The sequence below is a fragment of the Leopardus geoffroyi genome, chromosome B3 (assembly GCF_018350155.1).
Source record: "Leopardus geoffroyi isolate Oge1 chromosome B3, O.geoffroyi_Oge1_pat1.0, whole genome shotgun sequence".
Classification (NCBI taxonomy): domain Eukaryota; kingdom Metazoa; phylum Chordata; class Mammalia; order Carnivora; family Felidae; genus Leopardus; species Leopardus geoffroyi.
In genome coordinates, this window is record NC_059337.1 from 63220022 (window position 1) to 63239731 (window position 19710).

Genomic DNA, 19710 nt, shown 5'->3' on the forward strand with positions numbered 1-19710 from the left:
TTAGGCATCACTTTTTAGCTCTAAGGGTTGTACCCTTGGAAGGCTAAGATACGTGCTCCAGTTTGGCAAGCAACAGTGTCTTCAATAAAACGTACCAGGGTATTTAGTATACAAGGGCCTCTGGTCACAAGTAAAATTTTGGAAAGCAGGGAGCCAGGATGCCCAGTCTGTGAGATCCCATCCTTTCCATTGACTGATACTTTCCTGTTGTCTATGTTGAATTCTCTCCTTGAGTTCCTTAACCTTAGTCCTGGCTATTCCTGATTGGTTTACAAAATAGCAACATCCCTCCCCCAGAGAGATACAAGTCCCTCCTTCTTCTGAAGTGAGGAGGTCAAGGGCTCGCCTATTTTGCAGGGACACTGCTGCTAGGGAGTTTATTTGGTTTGTAAGGTTACCAGAGATTCTGCCATCTGTCCCATGCCCAGCTTGTTGGTGCAGTCTCTATTGGCCCAACAGCAAGAAGCAAGATCAGGGCTATGACACCAGTCATAGCAAGGGCTGGCAGAGTTGCATCCGAACCGTTGGGCTCGGTGCACACGTTGATTCCTCAAACTTCTGCCTTGCACAGGCCAGCCAGCTTCTGGGGTGTGGCTGGGGCAGGGCTGGAGATCTCAGGGGCCAGTGTCTTTTTGAGGGTCAGTTTAAGCGGGTTGACTGGATCTGGATCACTTCGCCAGGTTGAGGGTTCTGCTGAGTTGGCCCTCTTAGCTCTGGAGTGATGGACCCATGGGGTGATACCTGAAACTGAATCCTCTATTTGGTTTTACGTCTGTAAAGTCCACCTCCAAGTCTTTGAAAGGGGCAGGTTTCTGGTAACTGTCAGATCAGATTTAGGGAACATATGGGTTGCATATTTAGAGATCCATCCTGTTTTCCAGTTGTTTAAATAATCATATGCCCACAGGGTCTTTTTATTATCCCCACAGTATAACAAGCACAGAAGATTGTCTATACATGAAACACTGTGACAATTTTTCAAGTTTACCTCAAGTTGTCTAGTTTAGGTAAACAACAAACATTTAAAGACAATCATAACTATACTTTAACATCCATAACGGTGCATTGTTGAAACATAGTTTTTTCTCTCTAAAAAACCCCCCTTTCCAGAGATAGCCAAATTGAGACCAATGCATTTGTAGAACAAGTCCAGTCTTAACAAACCTGGCCTAATTATTTACCTAAGCCCAGAAAGAATAGCGATTGATCATGAGGATCTTTGAAAGTTTGCTTTGCTAGAACCTTTTATAAAGAATCTCTGGGTTGAACTTTTAGTAGCCTCTCCAGGCCAAAAGCCAAGCCAAATACTTGCCATCGGACAGGCCTGCAATACCTGTAGAATTGGGCGAGTTCCTCTTCATGAGGTCCCCAAGATATCCTGAGGTTCCTGCACCTGCCAGGAAGTGACCTTCTTTAGTCACCTGGTGAGGCTGCTGGGAACTCTGTAAGCAAGGTACCAGGCCAACATTTCCAAGGGGCTTTAAGGCTCCATGTTTCATAAAGCCAACCTTAGTTCCTTAAAGCTGTCTGGTCATATCTGAGTCTATGGATGTCACTCTCACATATGACATTCCAGTCAAAGCCTTGGTAAAATAACCAGTATTTCCAACGGTGACCTGTTACAGGATGAACAGGTTCTTATTGAACTTATGCAAACAATTGTAATTGCCATGAAAGAAAGAATACTCATTGAGAGTTTTTGAATTTCAGGGGAGTTATGTAGAGAGAAAAGATAAATGCTTCAGTTTACAAATGAATACTTATGACACTTCTGTATATCATAGATATCTTAAGAGAAAGTTTCCTTAATTTGGAAAAGCAAACATTAGAGAACCAGCAATATTTTCTTTTTTTTAAAAAAAAAAATTTTTTTTAACGTTTATTTACTTTTTGAGACAGAGAGAGAGACAGAGCAGGAGCAGGGGAGGGGCAGAGAGAGAAGGAGACACAGAATCTGAAACAGGCTCCAGGCTCTGAGCTGTCAGCACAGAGCCCGACGCGGGGCTCGAACTCGCGAACCGTGAGATCATGACCTGAGCCGAAATCGGACACTTAACCGACTGAGCCACCCAGGCGCCCCAAACCAGCAATATTTTCAACAAGAATCACAAAACTATAATCTTCCTCAGTTCATTTAATCCCATGTTCCTAATTCTTGTTCAATTTGAATGCAGCTTTTTAGTTCTGGAAATTCTTACCCATTTTAGTATTAATCTTAAAGATGTCGAATACCTGTATGTGTCCCCAAAGTCCTTTTTATAAATCTCCTTGAAGAAGAAACACATTTTGTGAGAGAATAAGAACAATTATAAATGACAAAATCTCAGAAATGGACATTGTTAAAGATCTGATGAGAGTTCATTATGATGCAATTGACAAAGAAATTCAGTTATTTCTGTGACACATAACACTTTAAGTAATCAGAATACTAAGTGATTACCTTATACCAAAACATTAACACTTTACGAACTGCATATATATTTGGCAGTTACAGTATTTACCTGTGCAAAACAAGCTAAGTTTTATCATTGTACGACAGTGCCTTTCCAAGTAACTTAGCATCCCAAATAAAAGGGCCTAATTGGTCAAAAAGACTTCATTTACCATTTAAATCCTGGGAAGTTTGTTAAAACCTTAGGAAGTTATAAGTACATCCTAAATAGGATTACAGATCATTACAAATCTTAAAACTTTATTCAACCACGGTGGCAATAAAAGATCCTAAAGGTGAATGTATAGCATTATGTTGTAGTTACCAAAACCTAGCTCCTTTCACATTGAGAAGTTTTAACTAAGTAATCAAAGACCTGATAAAGATGAAACCTAAAACTTTGGTTTTCCCGGAAGACAAACCATTGTTTGCATTGTCTTCTCAAGAGCAGATCAACAGTCCAAGAAAACTTTGTCATCTGAGCAGAGAGAAAAGCAGAATTTCAACCTTATACCAGTGTACTTTTAAAATTCCATTCATCTCAACCTTAGTTCCTCCTGAGCACACATAACTTTCCATTCCAAAGATTTCCCTTCACGAACCTTCCACAACTTTCCTTTGACTTCAAACTTTGTCCCACAGCCATTTCTCTCCAAATAAACAGTCTCGCTTAGGACAAAATTACTTTCTTCTACCCTCAACAAAAATGTATTTCCATTCCTTATATCTTTCTTACATACCTCCTACTTTCCTACACACAGGGTTGCTTTCCTTATTTCCATCAGTCTTAAGTACACTTAGCAGAATTTTAACTCTTAGGAAACCTTAATCTCCAATTGAGGACTTAGTAACCAACTGAGAGGTATTTACACCAGAATTTTTTTAGGTGGTAAATTCATGAACCAATGAAGTACAAAGCATGTTTTCCAATAGGTCCAAAAAGCCTTTATTTCTCTGCAATAAGAAGTTAAAAACACAAACCTATGTTCAATAATAAAAGCTTTAGCAATTTATTCTATTTGGAAAAGACCTAGATGTCCAAGGGGGTGCACTTTACTCCTTGACCTTGAGGATGGGAGGAGGAACCCAAGGCACCTGAGGCACTGAGGAGGGTATAGGAGCCAGTTATGCAGACCACACCCAAGTTGGTGCAGAAACAGCAGGGGGACGGGAAGGCAGAAGAGGCAAAATGCCAGTAGAAGGCAGAGAAGGAAAACCTAATTCAAAACCTTAACTCAGACAGAGGAGCAGATACCATGTTTTTTCCATCAAAGTGGAAATATGGAGTCCCCATCATGCCGGAGAAGATGGGGAATTTCCCTGAAACAAATGGAGTTTCAGCAACTGCTTGGGAACATTCCTTAAAATCTCCATCCTGAGGTACACTAACCACAGTTGGCTCCACTTATAGCTGTTAACCTGGGAAATGAGAGAGAATCCCTCACATCTATTAGGCAAAGGAACAGGGTAAGAGAGTCAGTCTCCCCTTCAGTCTGATTCTATCTTAGCCAGACCAATAAGGTCCCCTTCTTGGGGTTCCTCCTGATATCGGCTGGGTTTCTGGGACTTTCGCTGGTTGGGATATTCTTTTAATGTCCTTTCTCCTTGCAGTACGCTCATGACCCCTTGCTAAGGAGGTTCTGGGCCTCCCCCCTTTTGGCGGCTAGACCTTCCCCATCCTTTTGTCGTGGCTCTCTTGTGCCTCTGGAGCAAACAGGGTGTAAGCCTTGCATTGTCTCTCATAATAATCTCTGGGGGAATCCCTTTGCTGCTGGGCATATTTATGGGCTTCTCAGCCCCTGCTCTGATCCCCAGAGGAGAGCCTCTTGGTACTGGCAGATGTGGACTGACATCTGGAGAGTGCCTGCGCCTGGCCAAGGGCACAATCTGGCCTCTGGTCCTTGTGGGGGAGAGTTCTCTGGGTCCGGGAGGGGAGGAGAGATGGGGCAGCTGGGCAGTGTAGGGGGTGGTGGAGGAGAGACAGATTGGGGAGGAGTTTCAAGCTCAGGGGCAGGGGGGAGGTAGCCCAGTCAGTCACAAGGTGGCGGAAAGAAAGGATCCTCCTCCGGGTTTCTTGCAAACACTAGGGGAGCAGTGGGTTGCTCCTTTGGCTCCCTGGGTGAGTCTCCGGATAAAGCAGCTAAAACCTTTGCCTGGCTCTGTTTGCTACGGATGAATCACACCTAAGGCAGAGGATTTTGGGCAATTTCAAGCCAGGAGTCATGTACGGAAATTGATCAGGGTGACCTGGGTCTCTGGAGACAACATTCCAGATGCAACAGACCTTTGGGACATCCAAGGTTCCCTCAGAGGGCCCTCCTACACCAAAAGTGGGCCATTCTTTTTTCATTTTTTTAATTTTTTTTTTAACGTTTATTTATTTTTGAGACAGAGAGAGACAGAGCACGAACGGGGGAGGGTCAGAGAGAGGGAGACACAGAATCTGAAACAGGCTCCAGGCTCTGAGCTGTCAGCACAGAGCCCGACGCAGGGCTCGAACTCATGGACCGCGAGATCATGACCTGAGCCGAAGTCGGCCGCTTAACTGACCAAGCCACCCAGGCGCCCCAAAAGTGGGCCATTCTAACTCACATAGGGCCCTTAACGTGCCAGGGGTTATCTTAATTCCATAGTCTCCCCACCCCTTCTTTGCTCTGTCCTGACCCCATAATGTTCCCGTGAGGCAGAGTCACAAAGACAGACAGAGGGATAGGAGTGACCCCTCTAATGTAGAGACCAGTCAGATGCCCGTCTGTCTGGCCATGTCCCGAAGGAACTTAGGTGACGCTTAGCTCTAGCGGTTTCAGCTGTGACTTACGATAGGAAACTATTCCGATGCCGCCATAGAGTGTGTGCCATTCCCCATGGAATTGCAGACAGGCCCACTCAGACTCCGTGGGCTTTTGGGGACATTAAAGGTGCCCGCCCGTGGAGCCACAGAATCGAACTCTGCAGGCAAGCTAGACTGTCACACATTCACACTCACATACACACCGGAGGTTATTACATTCCCTCCCACAGAATTCCTACCTGTGAGACCTCTGAGGTCTCCTGGGAGTGATCAGGTCCCCCTTCCACTCTTGCGAGTGGGTCTGACGAAATAACAGCTTTGTTTTGACACTGTAGGTTAAGAGATAACAGCCTTGTCCTATCAATCAAGGGAACAAAAGTTCAAGGAAAATCAACTGGATTGGTGATTGATTGGATTGGGACAAGGGCGCACTGAGAACTTTGAAAAAGTGGCGCCAGAGGCAGGGTCAAGGAGGTCAACTGGTTGCAGCTTAAGGGCAGAAGGTGTAAACTGTTTCCACCCCCATCTGCAAACTATTTCTGTTCTGTTCCCAGGTGATGATAAGATGATGTGGTTGGCTATAAAAACTCTGTACCCCGGCTGTTCAAGGCTGCACTCTGGTCAAGAGCGTTGGTCCCGATCAGTCGGCCTTATCTCTCCTTGTAATTAACTCTGCTGTGACTGTCACTGGTGCCCGTAGCATTCTGTTTCAGGAGTCGTGTGGATGCAAATGACTAGATTGGGCCCCAGCCTTACTGGTTCCGACGTCAGGTCCACGTCCTCACCTGGCAAGTCTCCTTGAGTCCAGCGGGAATGGTGGAGTGGGGGGCCGGCTAGAGGCAACGAGCAGAGCAGGAGACTGCCAAAATTGAGGCAGGGCGTGCCTTCTCCCTTGCAATCCCTGGCTCCGTCACCGCCTCACCCTTCTCCCAAACCGGTGGCAACAATAGGCCAGAGTGGTTGGGTTTCCTGGTCAGAGAACCAAATATGTTACGGAACCAGGCTGGAATGCTGGTGGAAAAACCAAGCGGCACTCGGAGATCTTGGTGGATCAGAGATTTATTTAACACTGGTAGGCTCAGAGAAGACATTTTCTCCAAAGATCTGAGTGCCGAATGCAAGTGGGAAGGGTCATTTATAGTTGTCAGCCTCAATATTTGTGTGTGTGTGTGTGGGGGGGGTGGGGGTGGGGGGGTTCACGCACGCGGCAAACAGGGCAAGAACCTGGAAGAGGGGTCTCTAAGCTAGAGACCAGAGCTTGTTTTAGTCCTGGTGTAAAACTTTATTGATTTTTCCAACAATTCAACTAACCCTATACCCTAACACTGTCATCAGCTAGATCCCAAGATCTGACCTTTGTTGCTCACCTGCTTGTACCCACCAGTCTTTGTCCTATGGTTTTCTTAAGCTCTTCTTCCCAAGTCATCTCTCAACTCAGGCAAAACACCCTACAGGCATAGCGTCCTGTGCGGGGGGGGGGGGGGGGGGGGGGGGGGGGGGCACGGGACACACAAACTACCCATCAAGCAATAATGACAGTCTTGACAAGAGGTGGCCTAGACCACCCGGCCAGTTTGAGCTTAACCCCTGACTTATACCTGTGCAAATGGACCATGGAGTGACCCATGGGGTGATCAACAGTTATCTTTACCTCATTATAATACTAAAATCTCCACCCAAGGAGGAGCACGAGCCTTATTTATATACCATACAATGGTATAGACATGTTTTCTTAAGGCAAACGTCAGACCTTACACCTGCCTCTATACAATAACAAGACTCCCCTATCTAAATATTCATCCTAACCCTAGATAAAAGGAACCCATTCTTCCTTGCTCCTAAGTCAGGCTTTGGAAGTTATTCCCCCTTGATCTATTTATTCGCTGCAAATAAAGTTTCTTTTGTGTGACAACTCACCTGGTTTAGTTTCTATTTGTGACTCACCAAGAACCTAACTCAGGTAAGTTTGGTTACAATACCAATTTAGGGCCTGTAGAGGATTTACTGGTATCTTTTCAGAATAAAAAAAATGAGAAGTTTCTTACTTTACTACTTCTTGCATCTACAAAACTGACTCTTTCCTACTTCTTTATCCCAACTTTTCCTAGCAGTTTTGAACACGGAGTTGGTGAGGGAGACTGGGGTTAAGTTGTGGGCAAAGTGCAGGCTAATAGCACCCCTCCTTCCCCCCACCAGGTGGTATATGTGTGATATTCCTTGGGACACTCACAGCTACTCAAAAACCAGAAAGGACAAAAAAAAAACAAAGAGTTAAACTGATAAGAGTCTCCACCAGTTTACCAGAAAAAGGCAATCCCATCAATGTCAATGTCCTAAAATCCAGAAACTCCCTACTTTTTTTTTTTTTAAATGTTTATTTATTTTTAAGAGAGAGAGAGAGAGAGACAGAGCATGAGCAGAGCAGGGGCAGAGAGAGAGGGAGACACAGACTCCGAAGCAGGTTCCAGGCTCTGAGCTGTCAGCACAGAGCCCGACTAGGGGGCTTGAACCCACCAACTCGTGAGATCATGACCTGAGGTGAAGCCCAGGTGCCCCTCCCTACCGTCTTAATGTTAATGCTTTGCTAGAGGGAAAAACCTTAGCTTGACAACAGCTAGGACTCCAGTAATTCTTCAGCATGTGAAAGACTCTTTGGAAACTCCCTCTGGACTTTATTTCCCCAGACTCCATACAAAGGTCACTGCTGCCCCCTCCCCCCTTGTAATGCAGCTCTTTCAGCCCACAGGCCCTGCCCCTGTGCTTTAATACAATCACCATCTTGAAGAACTCTTTCTTGGTTGTTGGCTCTGGACCACACAAAGCCCTCCGTCATCCCAAAACTTCCATCAGAGTGGCAGGTAAAGAGGTATTTTTATAACTGCTACTAAACTCATTTACACACATTCTTCTGCAACCCTTCTTGACAGAATGTGCTGGATGTTGGCAAACAACTACTACATTTTGTTACTTCCGTAATGATTCCAGGGCAAGGGGTTTCATCTTAAAACTTTGGTCTCTGAGAACTAATCTTAACTACTGGAAATGCCTTTAAAAATTCAACTAGTCAGTAAGTTTGCCTCTTCTTTTTTTATAGCCTCTGAAATGTTTAAAATAACTGCTTACATAGAGGATTATTATGTGTAGGTATTGTGGGAACCCAAAGATACAACGCATTTGCTTTTTAAGACTTCATTGCTCGTAGAGTAAAAGTCGAGTAGTCTTGAGCCAGCATCAGCCTTGAGACAAGAAATTCAGTAAATTTTTTTTTTATCTTTATTTTGAGAGACAGAGTGTGAGCAGGGGAGGAGCAGAGGTAGGGAGTCACGGAATCCCAAGCAGGCTCCAGGCTCTGAGCTGTCAGCACAGAGCCCGACGTGGGGCTCAAACTCACGGACCGGGAGATCACGACCTGAGCCGAAGTCGGCGCTTAACGACTGAGCCACCCAGGTGCCCCATGAATTCAGTAAAATTTTTATTAAAAAAAAATTTTTTTTTTAACATTTATTTATTTTTGAAAGGCAGAGAGAGACAGAGCGCGAACGGGGGAGGGGCAGAGAGAGGGAGACACAGAAACAAAAGCAGGCTCCAGGCTCTGAGCTGTCAGCACAGAGCCCGACGTGGGGCTCAAACTCACGGACCGGGAGATCACGACCTGAGCCGAAGTCGGCGCTTAACCCACTGAGCCACCCAGGCACCCCTCAGTAAAATTTTTAAAGTAATCTCTCTACGCCCAACATAGCGCTGGAACACACAACCCGCAGATCAAGAGTTGCCATGTTCTATGGAGCCAGCCAGCCAGCCAGCCAGCCAGGGACCACCCCCCCCCCCCCCCCAAATTCTGTAATTTTATTCAATTTTGAAGAGTTAGTATTCTGGGACCTAATGCTATCGGTCAATATGTTAGAGCCTTCTACCAAGTCCTTCATTAATTAAAAAAGAAACCACTTTCCATAAGCTCAAAACAAGCAAATCGTTAGCTGCCTTTTCCTGTCTCATTTCTCCTTTTCTCCAGATCCTTTCTCTGGATGCGGTACACGTTCCTTTTACTACTCAGTTTCTCTGTACCGTTTCTTCTCCACGTGGTTATTGCAGCTTCCCAACTTTTTGCATTAGCTCGCAGGAAGTTGCTCCCTGCCCGAGTTCATCCCCCGGAACCCACCAGACTTGAACTGTACTGCAAACCTTTTAGAGATGAGACGCAGTAAAGAGGCCCAGGAAACCGTGCACCGGCTCCTAAATTCCATCTTTCACCTTCAGCCGCAGCCCAGACTCACTGAAGGGCGGGAGGCTGGGCTTCTTGCCCAGGTGGCAGCGTAGTGTGTAATCATGGGCCTCTCACGCAGCCCCCCTGCTGACGCTACAGGGAGCCGTAACCACAGGAGTAAATAAAGCGAAGCCCGGATAGCGCCTTGAACGCGTCCACCGCAGCCAAAGGACGATCCTCCGCGCTGCCCACGCTCCAGCCGTGGCAATCACTCTCGGAATGACCAAAATGGCGCCATCCCCGCGGCCCCCTCCGGCGTGGGGGGGGGGGGCGGAGTCGCGCGTCACGTGACCGCCCCACCCCCGCGGGCCGCGCGCCCTCCTCTGCCCTCGGCGTGCGCTGGCAGTCGGGCAGTCGCGCAGACGGTTCCTTGACTTTCTAGGCGCGTTCTCCCTTGTTCCCGAGCATCCGCGAGCGTCTCTCACGGTAGCAAAGGCGGGAGCAGGGCCACGAAGGGGGGCTCTGGGTCGTGCAGAGGCAAAGGGGCTGTAAGAGGGGGTCCCTGCCGCTGGCACCGAGGCGGGAGGTCGGATCCCCGGACGAGGGGCTGGGCCAGAGGAGACTTCGTGGGCATCCTGGGGGACGGCCGGCCGCGGAGGGCGAGGCTGTTGCGCGTAAATTCAGGGCATTCCGCCCAGACCGTGGGTGCCGTCGGGGACTCGGGGGTCCCCTCGGAGCTCCGGTCATTTGGCTTGGGTATTTCGCAGCTTTCCCATCGCCATCCAGCCCCTCGAAGCCAGCAGGATTGAAAAACGGCTTCAGCCAAATGTTCTCTTCCTTCTGAGAGAGGACGAGCGGGTCAGCCGGCTGGGACTCGAGAGGGATGGCCCGGCTCTCGGGACGTGGAAGGAGAAGTTGAAGGGGGCGGCGGGAGCGGGGAGCGCCCTCCTTGACTCTCAAATGCCTCCCGTGTTTCCATCTCTGTTGAGTGAGCTTGGAGGCGCTGACTACCCGGGAGGAGGGACGGACGCAGCTCAGCGGTCTTAGACCACGCCGCCTCCATGTGGCTGCTGACTGGGACCCAGGAGGGAACCGGCTTGGGGCGCGGCCTCGATCTCCCCCCTCCCCGCCTCCCAGGCGGCGGGGCTGGCGATGTGGAGACGTGAGGGGACCCGCGGCTGCCCCGGGTTCTCCAGGACTCCACCAGGCGCCCGCGCGTTGCTCCGCACCCGGGGCGAGAGAGACCCGGGCGGGGCTCCGTGGTGGGCGGACGGGCGGGCGACGATCAGAGCCGGAACCCCAGCCTCGCTATGGGGCACAACGGCAGCTGGATCTCCAGGAACGCCAGCGAGCCGCGCAACGCGTCCGGCGCCGAGGCTGGGGGCTCCAACCGCAGCGCGCTCGGGGAGTTGGGCGAGGTGCAGCTGTACCGCCAGTTCACCACCACCGTGCAGGTCGTCATCTTCATAGGCTCGCTGCTCGGTAAGCCACCCGCGGGGGCGCCTCCCGGGTGGGCTTCCCTGAGCGCACAGGCTCGGAGAGGGCACGGGATCGGGGGTCGCCGGAGCCGCCGTGGGTTTCGGAGTGCCTGGCAAAGTGGAGATAGTGGGGTTTAAGAATGCCCGGGTAACTGCAGGGAAGTTAGGCAGGGACCGTCGACTCCAGCCCCCAAGCTGGAAGCAGAAGAGTTCTGGTAGGGCTTTATCCCGGCCGGCCCGAGGACCGAGCTTGGTGCAGGCGGAGGTCCGCCTCCCAGGGCGACTCTTGCAGAACACAACCCTGTGCCCATCATACCAGGTGGGCGCGGTGGCCCGAGCTCTTGTTTACAAATAGTGAGCAACAAAGATTCTGTTTTGTTACTGACGACTGATGTGTTTTGCACTACCATCTATTCCTATATACAAAATTATTGTGAAAGTCTTATTTTGTGCGTGTTTTATGGCTGGCTTCAGATCACCGACCTGATTGCTGATAAATAATCCTGTGGAGTTCATCTCTGTTGCCTTCTGATATTTTTAGAAACCCCAAACAACAAATCCCAGTCTATTTCTCTACCTGTGTTTTGTTTGAAGTGCAAAATAAAGACAGGATAAAAACCTCAAAACACCACTGACAGATTTAGGCATACTTGTTCAACTAACTGAAATGAGTGGTTAGTAAAAAACGTTTGTCGTACTTCTGGTAGTTACTCTTTAAATGATAAATGATGACAATATTCATTTCTGTTGAGGTTAGTTGAACATGTTGCATATTACTTGTACATATGTGGCTTCCCTTCAAATGTAAATTTTCTGATGTGGCATTTAAAAGATGTAAAAAGATGTGATTATGTGTGATATTATGGCCAAGAGCAGCCTTAAAGTTTCAAAGTAGGAATAGATTACTTTTTTGCAGACACCTGTGAGTTTCCATGGCAACCAAGATACGTGACATCAAAAAGACTGGAAGGATTTTAAGTGCTTGGAATTTCCCTTCATTATTTCTCTAATTGTCATCATCCTGTCCTACTCTATCATAATATTTATCTTCCACATTTTCTCATAAGGGCATTTTCAGGATTAGACATCAGTGTGGCTATGTCTGTGTGTGTGTGTGTGTGTGAGAGAGAGAGAGAGAGCGATGTATTTTTATAAAAATGATACATGCACATTAACAAAGAAAAGGCTTGTGTCTACCAGTTATTTTCAGTATTAACAAACAACAGATACTGAACACCTAATAGGTACCATGCACAATGAATTGTAGATTATTGGGAATTAAATTATAGTGTTGTCACATTTGCTTAAAGTGTAGATTATTGGGGAGGCAGTAGAAGTGGCTGCATTTTTATTTCTGCAGGGATATATCTATATCTATCTAAACATATCTATACGTCTAAAACATTTATATCTATATCTGTGTTTTTATTTTGCTTTGTTTTCCCCATTGGTAACTTTAACCATATAGAAAGATGGTGTTGGGAGAAATTTTCCCATAGTATGACTCCGAAATTTTGAGTACTATTGAAATAGAAAACAGCATGTATGTGAAGGGCACAAGAGTGCACACTTAATAAATGTTAGTTCTGCTTCCAGTTACCTTCTATTTTTGTAAATTACATTGGATTCAGAAATCCTAGGTAAATCTGCCCTTATGTCAACTCTTTTCTCCCACAGCATCTTTTGTTTTGTTTTTGTTTTTTTGGTTTTGGTTTTGTTTTTTTGAGAGAGAGAGGGAGGGTCAGAGGGAGAGGGAAAGAGACTCTTAAGCCAGCTTTGTGCCCAGCATACAGCCAGACAACCCCGGAGATCATGACCTGGGCAGAAATCAAGAATTGGTTGCTTAACCTGCTGAGCCCCCCAGGTGCGCCCTGCCCCTACAGCACTTTAATTGACATGCAAGAACAATATTTGTGGGTTTTTCCCAAGAGGAGACGGATTTCCCCCTTGATCTTTAGTTATGCCTCGCTTGGCCAAAGAGGACATATTTTTTCCCTTCCATGTTACTTGGCCTTCCAAGGAGAGAGAAAATTCCATTTGTTCCTTTTTATTTTCAGAAAAACTATAAATATGGTTAAATTTATTCAAGTCACAAGTTAGAGAACTTGTTCAAAAGTGAAAGCATTTCAGGTTCCCTTAAAAGTTTAGCTGAATCATAACATTGCCTGTGTACTTCTTATTTACTACTATTCTTAATTCATTGTTGTCTGAGGATTTGACCTGTATAAACATATCTATGTAGTTGAATCCTCCTAAGTAATGCCAGAATTTAAGTTGCAAAGCCATGTACATTTAGTTGCAGGGCAAGTAAACTTGGGAAACATAGTTTCATAAAGTACTCCCTCTCAAAAAAAACATAGAGCAAAATCACAGATTAGGAATAAAAGAAAAGAATTTATCATGGAAGAATCTGTAAGACTGAAAAGTAAGTGGAGGATGGAACAGCATCTGGAATAGCATGAGATGCTTATTTAATCTGTTCTCTTGTCCTCAAACAGACAAATGAGTTTTACTTTTATTTTTTTCCCTTTAATCAAATTCAGACTTACTTCCTAGATTGCCTCAATAGGTTTTTTTTTAATTAGAATTTTCAGAGGCCCGCTGTTAGGGGAAAATAATTCCTTTGTACTGCTGATGTCTTGCACTCTTTTTTGGAAACTTTTTTTGCCCTGTATGAGGAAAAAAACCCAATTTGGGATAACTGTAATATTCCAGCCCTAGGGAACATTAATTGCCTTTTGAAAATGAACTCAAGAATTGTATATGATATTCTTTCAAATAATGCCTTTTGAGGGCTTGTGTAAAGTAGTGTTTCTCGGCCTTCTTTACGCAACATCTTGGGATATCTTCAGATACGCTGTAGTTCTTGAAAGAGTGAAATAATTTAGATCCCCCTTTAGTAAATATAGGCACACAACACTTTTAGTATTGAACAGGATGAAATCAAAGACTCAGAAGGATATGAAATCACCATTTCCAATAAGTGTTTTGGATCTAACTCCTCATAGTTGATCTTTCTTTCCCTTTTTCCCACTCTTGGGATTCACAGTCCAAGTGCATGGAAAGCTCAGCTACTCTCTGGTGCTTTCACCTGACAAAGGTCAGTGGCTGTTAACTAGCCTATTACCGCTAGCCTCCCCCTGTACAAATTGGAGGCATCTGCTTGTCATGATTGGAGGCAGGAGATTTTTATAAATGAATTTGCTCTTACTTAAAGAGAATGAGCATTGTGGAAAATAGCCAACAAGCTATCTCTTTCCTTACCAATGGTCTATGGTATGAAATTGATGACCCTAAGTGGAGGTCCATCTTGTCGATGACCTGATACCTTGAGGTGCTTATTGAAGTATTGATTTCAAAGGAAATGTAGGGAACTGTCTTACTGGTTTGACAGATGACCTGGATAGACACCATTTTTGCTCATGATTGTTCATGAACAGTCTTTCAACAAAACCAAGTCTTTGTACTTGACAAGTCTTTCAACAAAACCATATGGGGCACCAACAATGTTTATGGAACTTGTTTGATAGAAATATACTTTTGTTTTTGATACTGGTCGAAATGAACCAGATAACAGCTGGCTAATTCTTGCAGTTCCTTCGTTAAAAGTTTGTTAGAAACAGTGCTAATACTAGTGTGTGCTTATGAGTCATGATTATACAGGATAATTTTTGACTTAACTATAGTTATAGCCAATAATAATGTGATATCAGCAGCCTTATTCTACCTGCTGTTTTGGTATTTGGTATGCCTGGAAACCTAGTAGACTAAATCAAGAGTAAGATGTCTTGGATTGACCTAAGAAGTTTGAAATGGTGAAGTCAGTTGTTATCAGCCAGTGATAGTAGGTGAACTCATAATGTATTGACTCAAATTCTCTCACGTTGTTTTTGATTTCCATGTGATGTATGCATTCCCACCTATTCTTTTCTAATGTAGGATATTAGGTGCAGAAAATCCATCTGACCTCCATCTGCATGAAACACTTTTGGTAACACTATGCTTCTCCTTACTAGGTCTTCAATGTATATCCTTCCACTTTTTAATTCTTCCTGGAAGTTGAATTCTGTGAAAACTTAGAACAGTAGATTTATTGACATAAAATTTCTATACTACACAATTCATGCAATTATAGTATATAATTCAGTGATTTTAAATTTATTCACAAAGTTAAGCAGCCATCATCACTGTTAATTCTAGAACTTTTTTTTATCACCCCCCAAAGAAATCATGTACCCATTAGTAGTTGCTTCCCATTTTTCCTCAATACCCTGAGACCTAGGCAACCACTAATCTATGTTCTGTGTCAGTGAATTTGTTCTGGACATTTCATATGTATGGAGTCATACTATTGTATGTTCTTTGTAATTGGCTTCTTCTTTCACTTGGCATAATGTTTTCAAGGTTCATTGGTGTTGTAGTATATACTTTATTCCTTTTCTGTTGCTGAATAATGTTCCATTTTACGGATATATCACCTTTTCTTTATCCATTCATCCATTGATGGACATTTGGGTTGTTTTCACTTCTTGACCATTATGAATAATGCTACTCTGAACATTTGTGTAGTTTTTGTGTGGACTTAATGTTTTTAATTCTCCTGGGTATATAGCAAGGGTGAACTTTCTGACTCATATGGTAACTCTAAGTTTATTCTTTTAGGAATTGCCAGACTGCTTTCCAAAGTGACTGCATCATTTTACATTCCCCCTGGCAGTATACGAAGGTTCTAATTTGTCCACATCTTTGCCAACATTTGTTATTGTCTCTTTGATTATAGCCATGCTAGTGGGTATTAAATAGTATCTCATTGTGGTTTTGATTTGCATTTTGTAATAACTAGTGATGTTGCACATCTTTTCATGCTCTTTTTGGCCATTTGCGTATCTTCTTTGGAGATTTGTCTATTAGGATCTTTGTTCATTTTTTTAAAGTTTTATTTATTTAAGTAATCTCCACACCCAACTGGGGCTTGAACTTACAATCCTGAGCTCGAGAGTCACACCCTCTTTTGACAGAGCCAGCCAGGTACCCCTCTTTTGCCCGTTTCTAAGTTGGGTTTTTTGTCTTTTTGTCTTGAGTTGTAATCGTTCTTTATATATTCTGGACACTAGATTCTTGTTGATACATGGTTTGCCAAAGTTTTCTCCTGTGGATTGTCTTTTCATTTTACTTTTGGTGTCCTTTAAATAAAAGGTTTTATATGTTGAGGAAGTCCAATTTATCTAAATTTTTTTTCTTAATTATTTTATTTTAGAGAGAGAGAAAGAGTGAGCCAGGGAGAGGGTCAGAAGGAGAGAGAGAGAATCCCAAGAAGTCTCCGTGCTTGTCTTCTGTTTTATCCAGCATTTCTAGGTCTTCATAGCAGTCTTCCAAGTTCTGCCATGTTGCCAGAATCTGGAGTTGTAGAATAAGCAGAATCCAATAAAAGCGGAAGGTGGAGTGATTGCTAGACAGGATTCTAGGAGATACGTAACCAAAAGTTAGGTCATGGTAAAGTGGGGTGGTGACATCTGGTCAGAGGAGGAATGCCTTAGAAGATTAAGGAAAATAAGTTGGTAAGTGGAATGAGGGAAGGGGAACGCAAGAAAGTTTAGTCTGAAAAACATTAAGAATGTGTTATCTGTTTATATGTTTCCAATATCATTTTGACCTTTGACCATATTTTACTGCAGTTTCATATGGTTCAAACTAATAATCTGTTTTTTTTTTTTAAGCAAACATTTGTGTTGAAATAAGTTAGGGTTAATAGTAGCATATTTTAAAACAATTATTTAGGGAAGACAAAATGGACTATTGGTCCAAAATGGACTAATGGACTATTGGCCTATTGATGGTATACAGATTTGAATTGGGTATGGAGAAAGGAGCCCCCTGTATTTTGTTTATTTATTTTTTTAAATGTTTATTTATTTTTTTTGAGAAGGAGAGAGACAGAGCGCAAGCAGGGGAGGGGCAGACGGAGAAAGAGACACAGAATCTGAAATAGGCTCCAGGCTCTGAGCTAACAACAGGAAGCCCAACATGGGGCTTGTACTCATGAACCATGAGATCATGACCTGAGCCGAAGTCAGATACTTAACTGACTGATCCACCCAGGTGCCCTCCCCCACCCCACCCCGGCCCCAGCTTTGTTTTTTAAAGTTTATTTATTTATTTTGAGAGAGCGCAAGTAGGGGAGAGAGAGAGGGAGAGAGAGAATCCCAAGCAGGGTCCACGCTGTCAGGGCACAGCCCTGTGGGGCTGGGACACATGAGACTGTGAGATCATGACCTGAGCTGAAACCAAGAGTTGGATGCTTAACCGAATGAGCCACCCAGGCACCCCAGGAGGCCCCTGTCTTTTGAGGGTACCGGGAGGGAGTAAAGCAGTCGAAGGTGAAATGGATGTTTGGAAAGAAGAGTACTGAGACCCATATAGATCTGAGTACCTGTTTCTGATATGCTACTTTTGCATTTGCAAGCAATTTTCAGGGAAAATGCTTTCAAATGGACTTAAGCAATATATATATTTTTTGAAGATTTTATTTTTAAGTAATCTGCATACCCTGTGTGGGGCTGAACCCACAACCCTGAGATCAAGAGTCACATGCTCTACTGACCAAGCAGCCAGGCATCTTGGACTCAAGCGATATTTTGATTGGTGTCCACACTTGATTCAGAGGAATCCTGGGAAACAGTTTTCTTTTTAAGTTTGTATGTATGTGTATGTATGTATGTATTTAGAGAGAATAAGAGAGAGCACAAGCAGGAGAGGGGCAGAACGAAGGAGAGACAGAATCCCAAGCAGGCTCTGTACCATCAGCACACAGCCGGATGTGGCACTTGAACTCCTGAACTGTGAGATCATGACCTGAGCCCAGATCAAGAGTTGGACCCACTCAGGCTCAACATACTGCACCACCCAGGTGCCCCAGAAAATAGTTTTTTCTGGCCTGCAGTGAAATCTTGCTTCATCAAATCTGAGCCACTCTGAAAAACTTCCAGATTAATCCACAAATATCAAGGCACCTTAGCACTTTAAATACATTTCTAACAATGGTTTATTAAAAGTTTTAGACTTTGATTAAAAAATATTATTTCTGGGGCGCCTTGGTGCTCAGTTGGTTAAGCATCTGACTTTTGGTTTAGGCTTAGTCATCTCTGTTAGTGAGTTTAAGTCCCGCGTGGGCTCGCACTGTCAGCACAGAGCCTGCTTGGAATTCTCTCGTCTCTTTCTACCTCCCTGCCCGGTGCCTGCGTTCTCTCTCAGATTAAATAAAATTAAAAAAAAAAATGTTCACATACATTTGAATCTCCTCTGATGCCTCTCCTCATGCCATTCTCTCCCATGTCTTCAAGAGCTGATGGCTACACTGAATTGGGTATCCAGTTTAAACTCCCTTCCTGTCTGTCCTTTTGGTGCTCCTGTCGCTGACCTGTGATCGTGAAGTTTTTTGCCAGTGATGCTTAGTCAATGCCTATTGCATGGACACATGACTCTGTATGCAGTGTTGATTTACAAATAATGGTCTCATTGGCGCCTGGGTGGCTCAGTCGGTTGAGCGTCCGATTTCGGCTCAGGTCATGATCTCACAGCTCGTGAGTTCGAGCCCCGCGTCGGGCTCTGTGCTGACAGCTCAGAGCCTGTAGCCTGCTTCTGCTTCTGTGTCTCCCTCTCTCTCTGCCCGTAACCCACTCGTAGTCTGTTTTTGTCTCTGTCAAAAATAAATAAACATTAAAACAAAATTAAACAAACAAACAAACAAACAATGGTCTCATCTAGGAAGACTACATGTGGGCAGTTTACTTTAATGAGGAAAGACTAGGAAGGTTTTGCTAGTAGGAGATGGGCGTCTCCTGTGCAGTGAGGGTACCCGTGACTCACCAGCCAGTGTGGTAACTACCAGTCAAGAATATTCCTTTTGCCTTACATTTACATTGGGTTTTGCAGTGTATAGCATAAACCACATTGTTCCATTCAGTCACGATAACCTTATGAAATAGTATAGCGACATTTTCTGTTTTTGTTTTCTCAACACATTTTCTTCCCCACATAACACTGCCCTCCTTCTATAACGTGTGCACGTCTATCAGTGAGCCTCCCTTCCAGTATTCATCAGGGATTTTAGTTGCAAACAACAGAGCCTATTGTCAAAAGAAGACACAGCTACAAAAGCATTCAGTAAAGAGAAACATTTTACCTGCAAAGCTGACTTGTAAAGGGCGTTCAGATTTTAGAGGGACTATTGCCAATTGAAATGTACAACAGGTATTTAAAAGCAGCCACAAGACTACCATGTTTGTAATTACTGTGTTTGCTGTGGGGAAAAAAGTAGTTACCTTACACGAGTGTTACAACCTCTAAGAGTGTGTCACATCAGCATCGCAGGAGTCAATAAGGTTGTGAATCAATAAAGTTGTTTTTATTAGGAGTCAGTGACTTATAGGAAAGTCTCAAGATTTCATTTGTTTTGTGGACCAGAACTAGACAGTGGACCCTGAGTCTTTTAATGTTTTTATTTTGGGGGAGGGAACGGGGCTCAGGGAGCAAGTATTTGCTTTCTCGTGGTGGGACATAATGTGCACATTTTTGCATAATGCAGCAGGGCAAGGTGTTGTACTTCTACATCAAACTAGCCAGTTTATGAAGAAAGAAATTTATTACAGGATATTAGGTTACTTTCAGAATTTATGGGAGAGTCTGGGAACCAGGGACACTCAAATATGCGCAGTCATACCACTGGTTCTAGCAGAATTTATGAAGCTATTATCATATACTACCAATGACGAGGGATTCGACTCTAGAACCCTAGGGCACAGCTGGC

At 44.5% G+C, this 19710-nt stretch overlaps 1 protein-coding gene across 1 annotated transcript in view; it reads left to right on the top strand.

The window, feature by feature from the left end:
- Window positions 1–10353: 10353 nt before the first annotated feature.
- GPR176 (G protein-coupled receptor 176) overlaps window positions 10354–19710 on the top strand; it is a 123528-nt gene continuing 114171 nt past the window's right edge. The window contains exon 1 of the mRNA XM_045450071.1: window positions 10354–10908. Within this exon, the coding sequence (XP_045306027.1) occupies window positions 10737–10908 (172 nt within the window). The 5' untranslated portion in view covers window positions 10354–10736. The remainder of the gene's footprint in view (window positions 10909–19710) is intronic.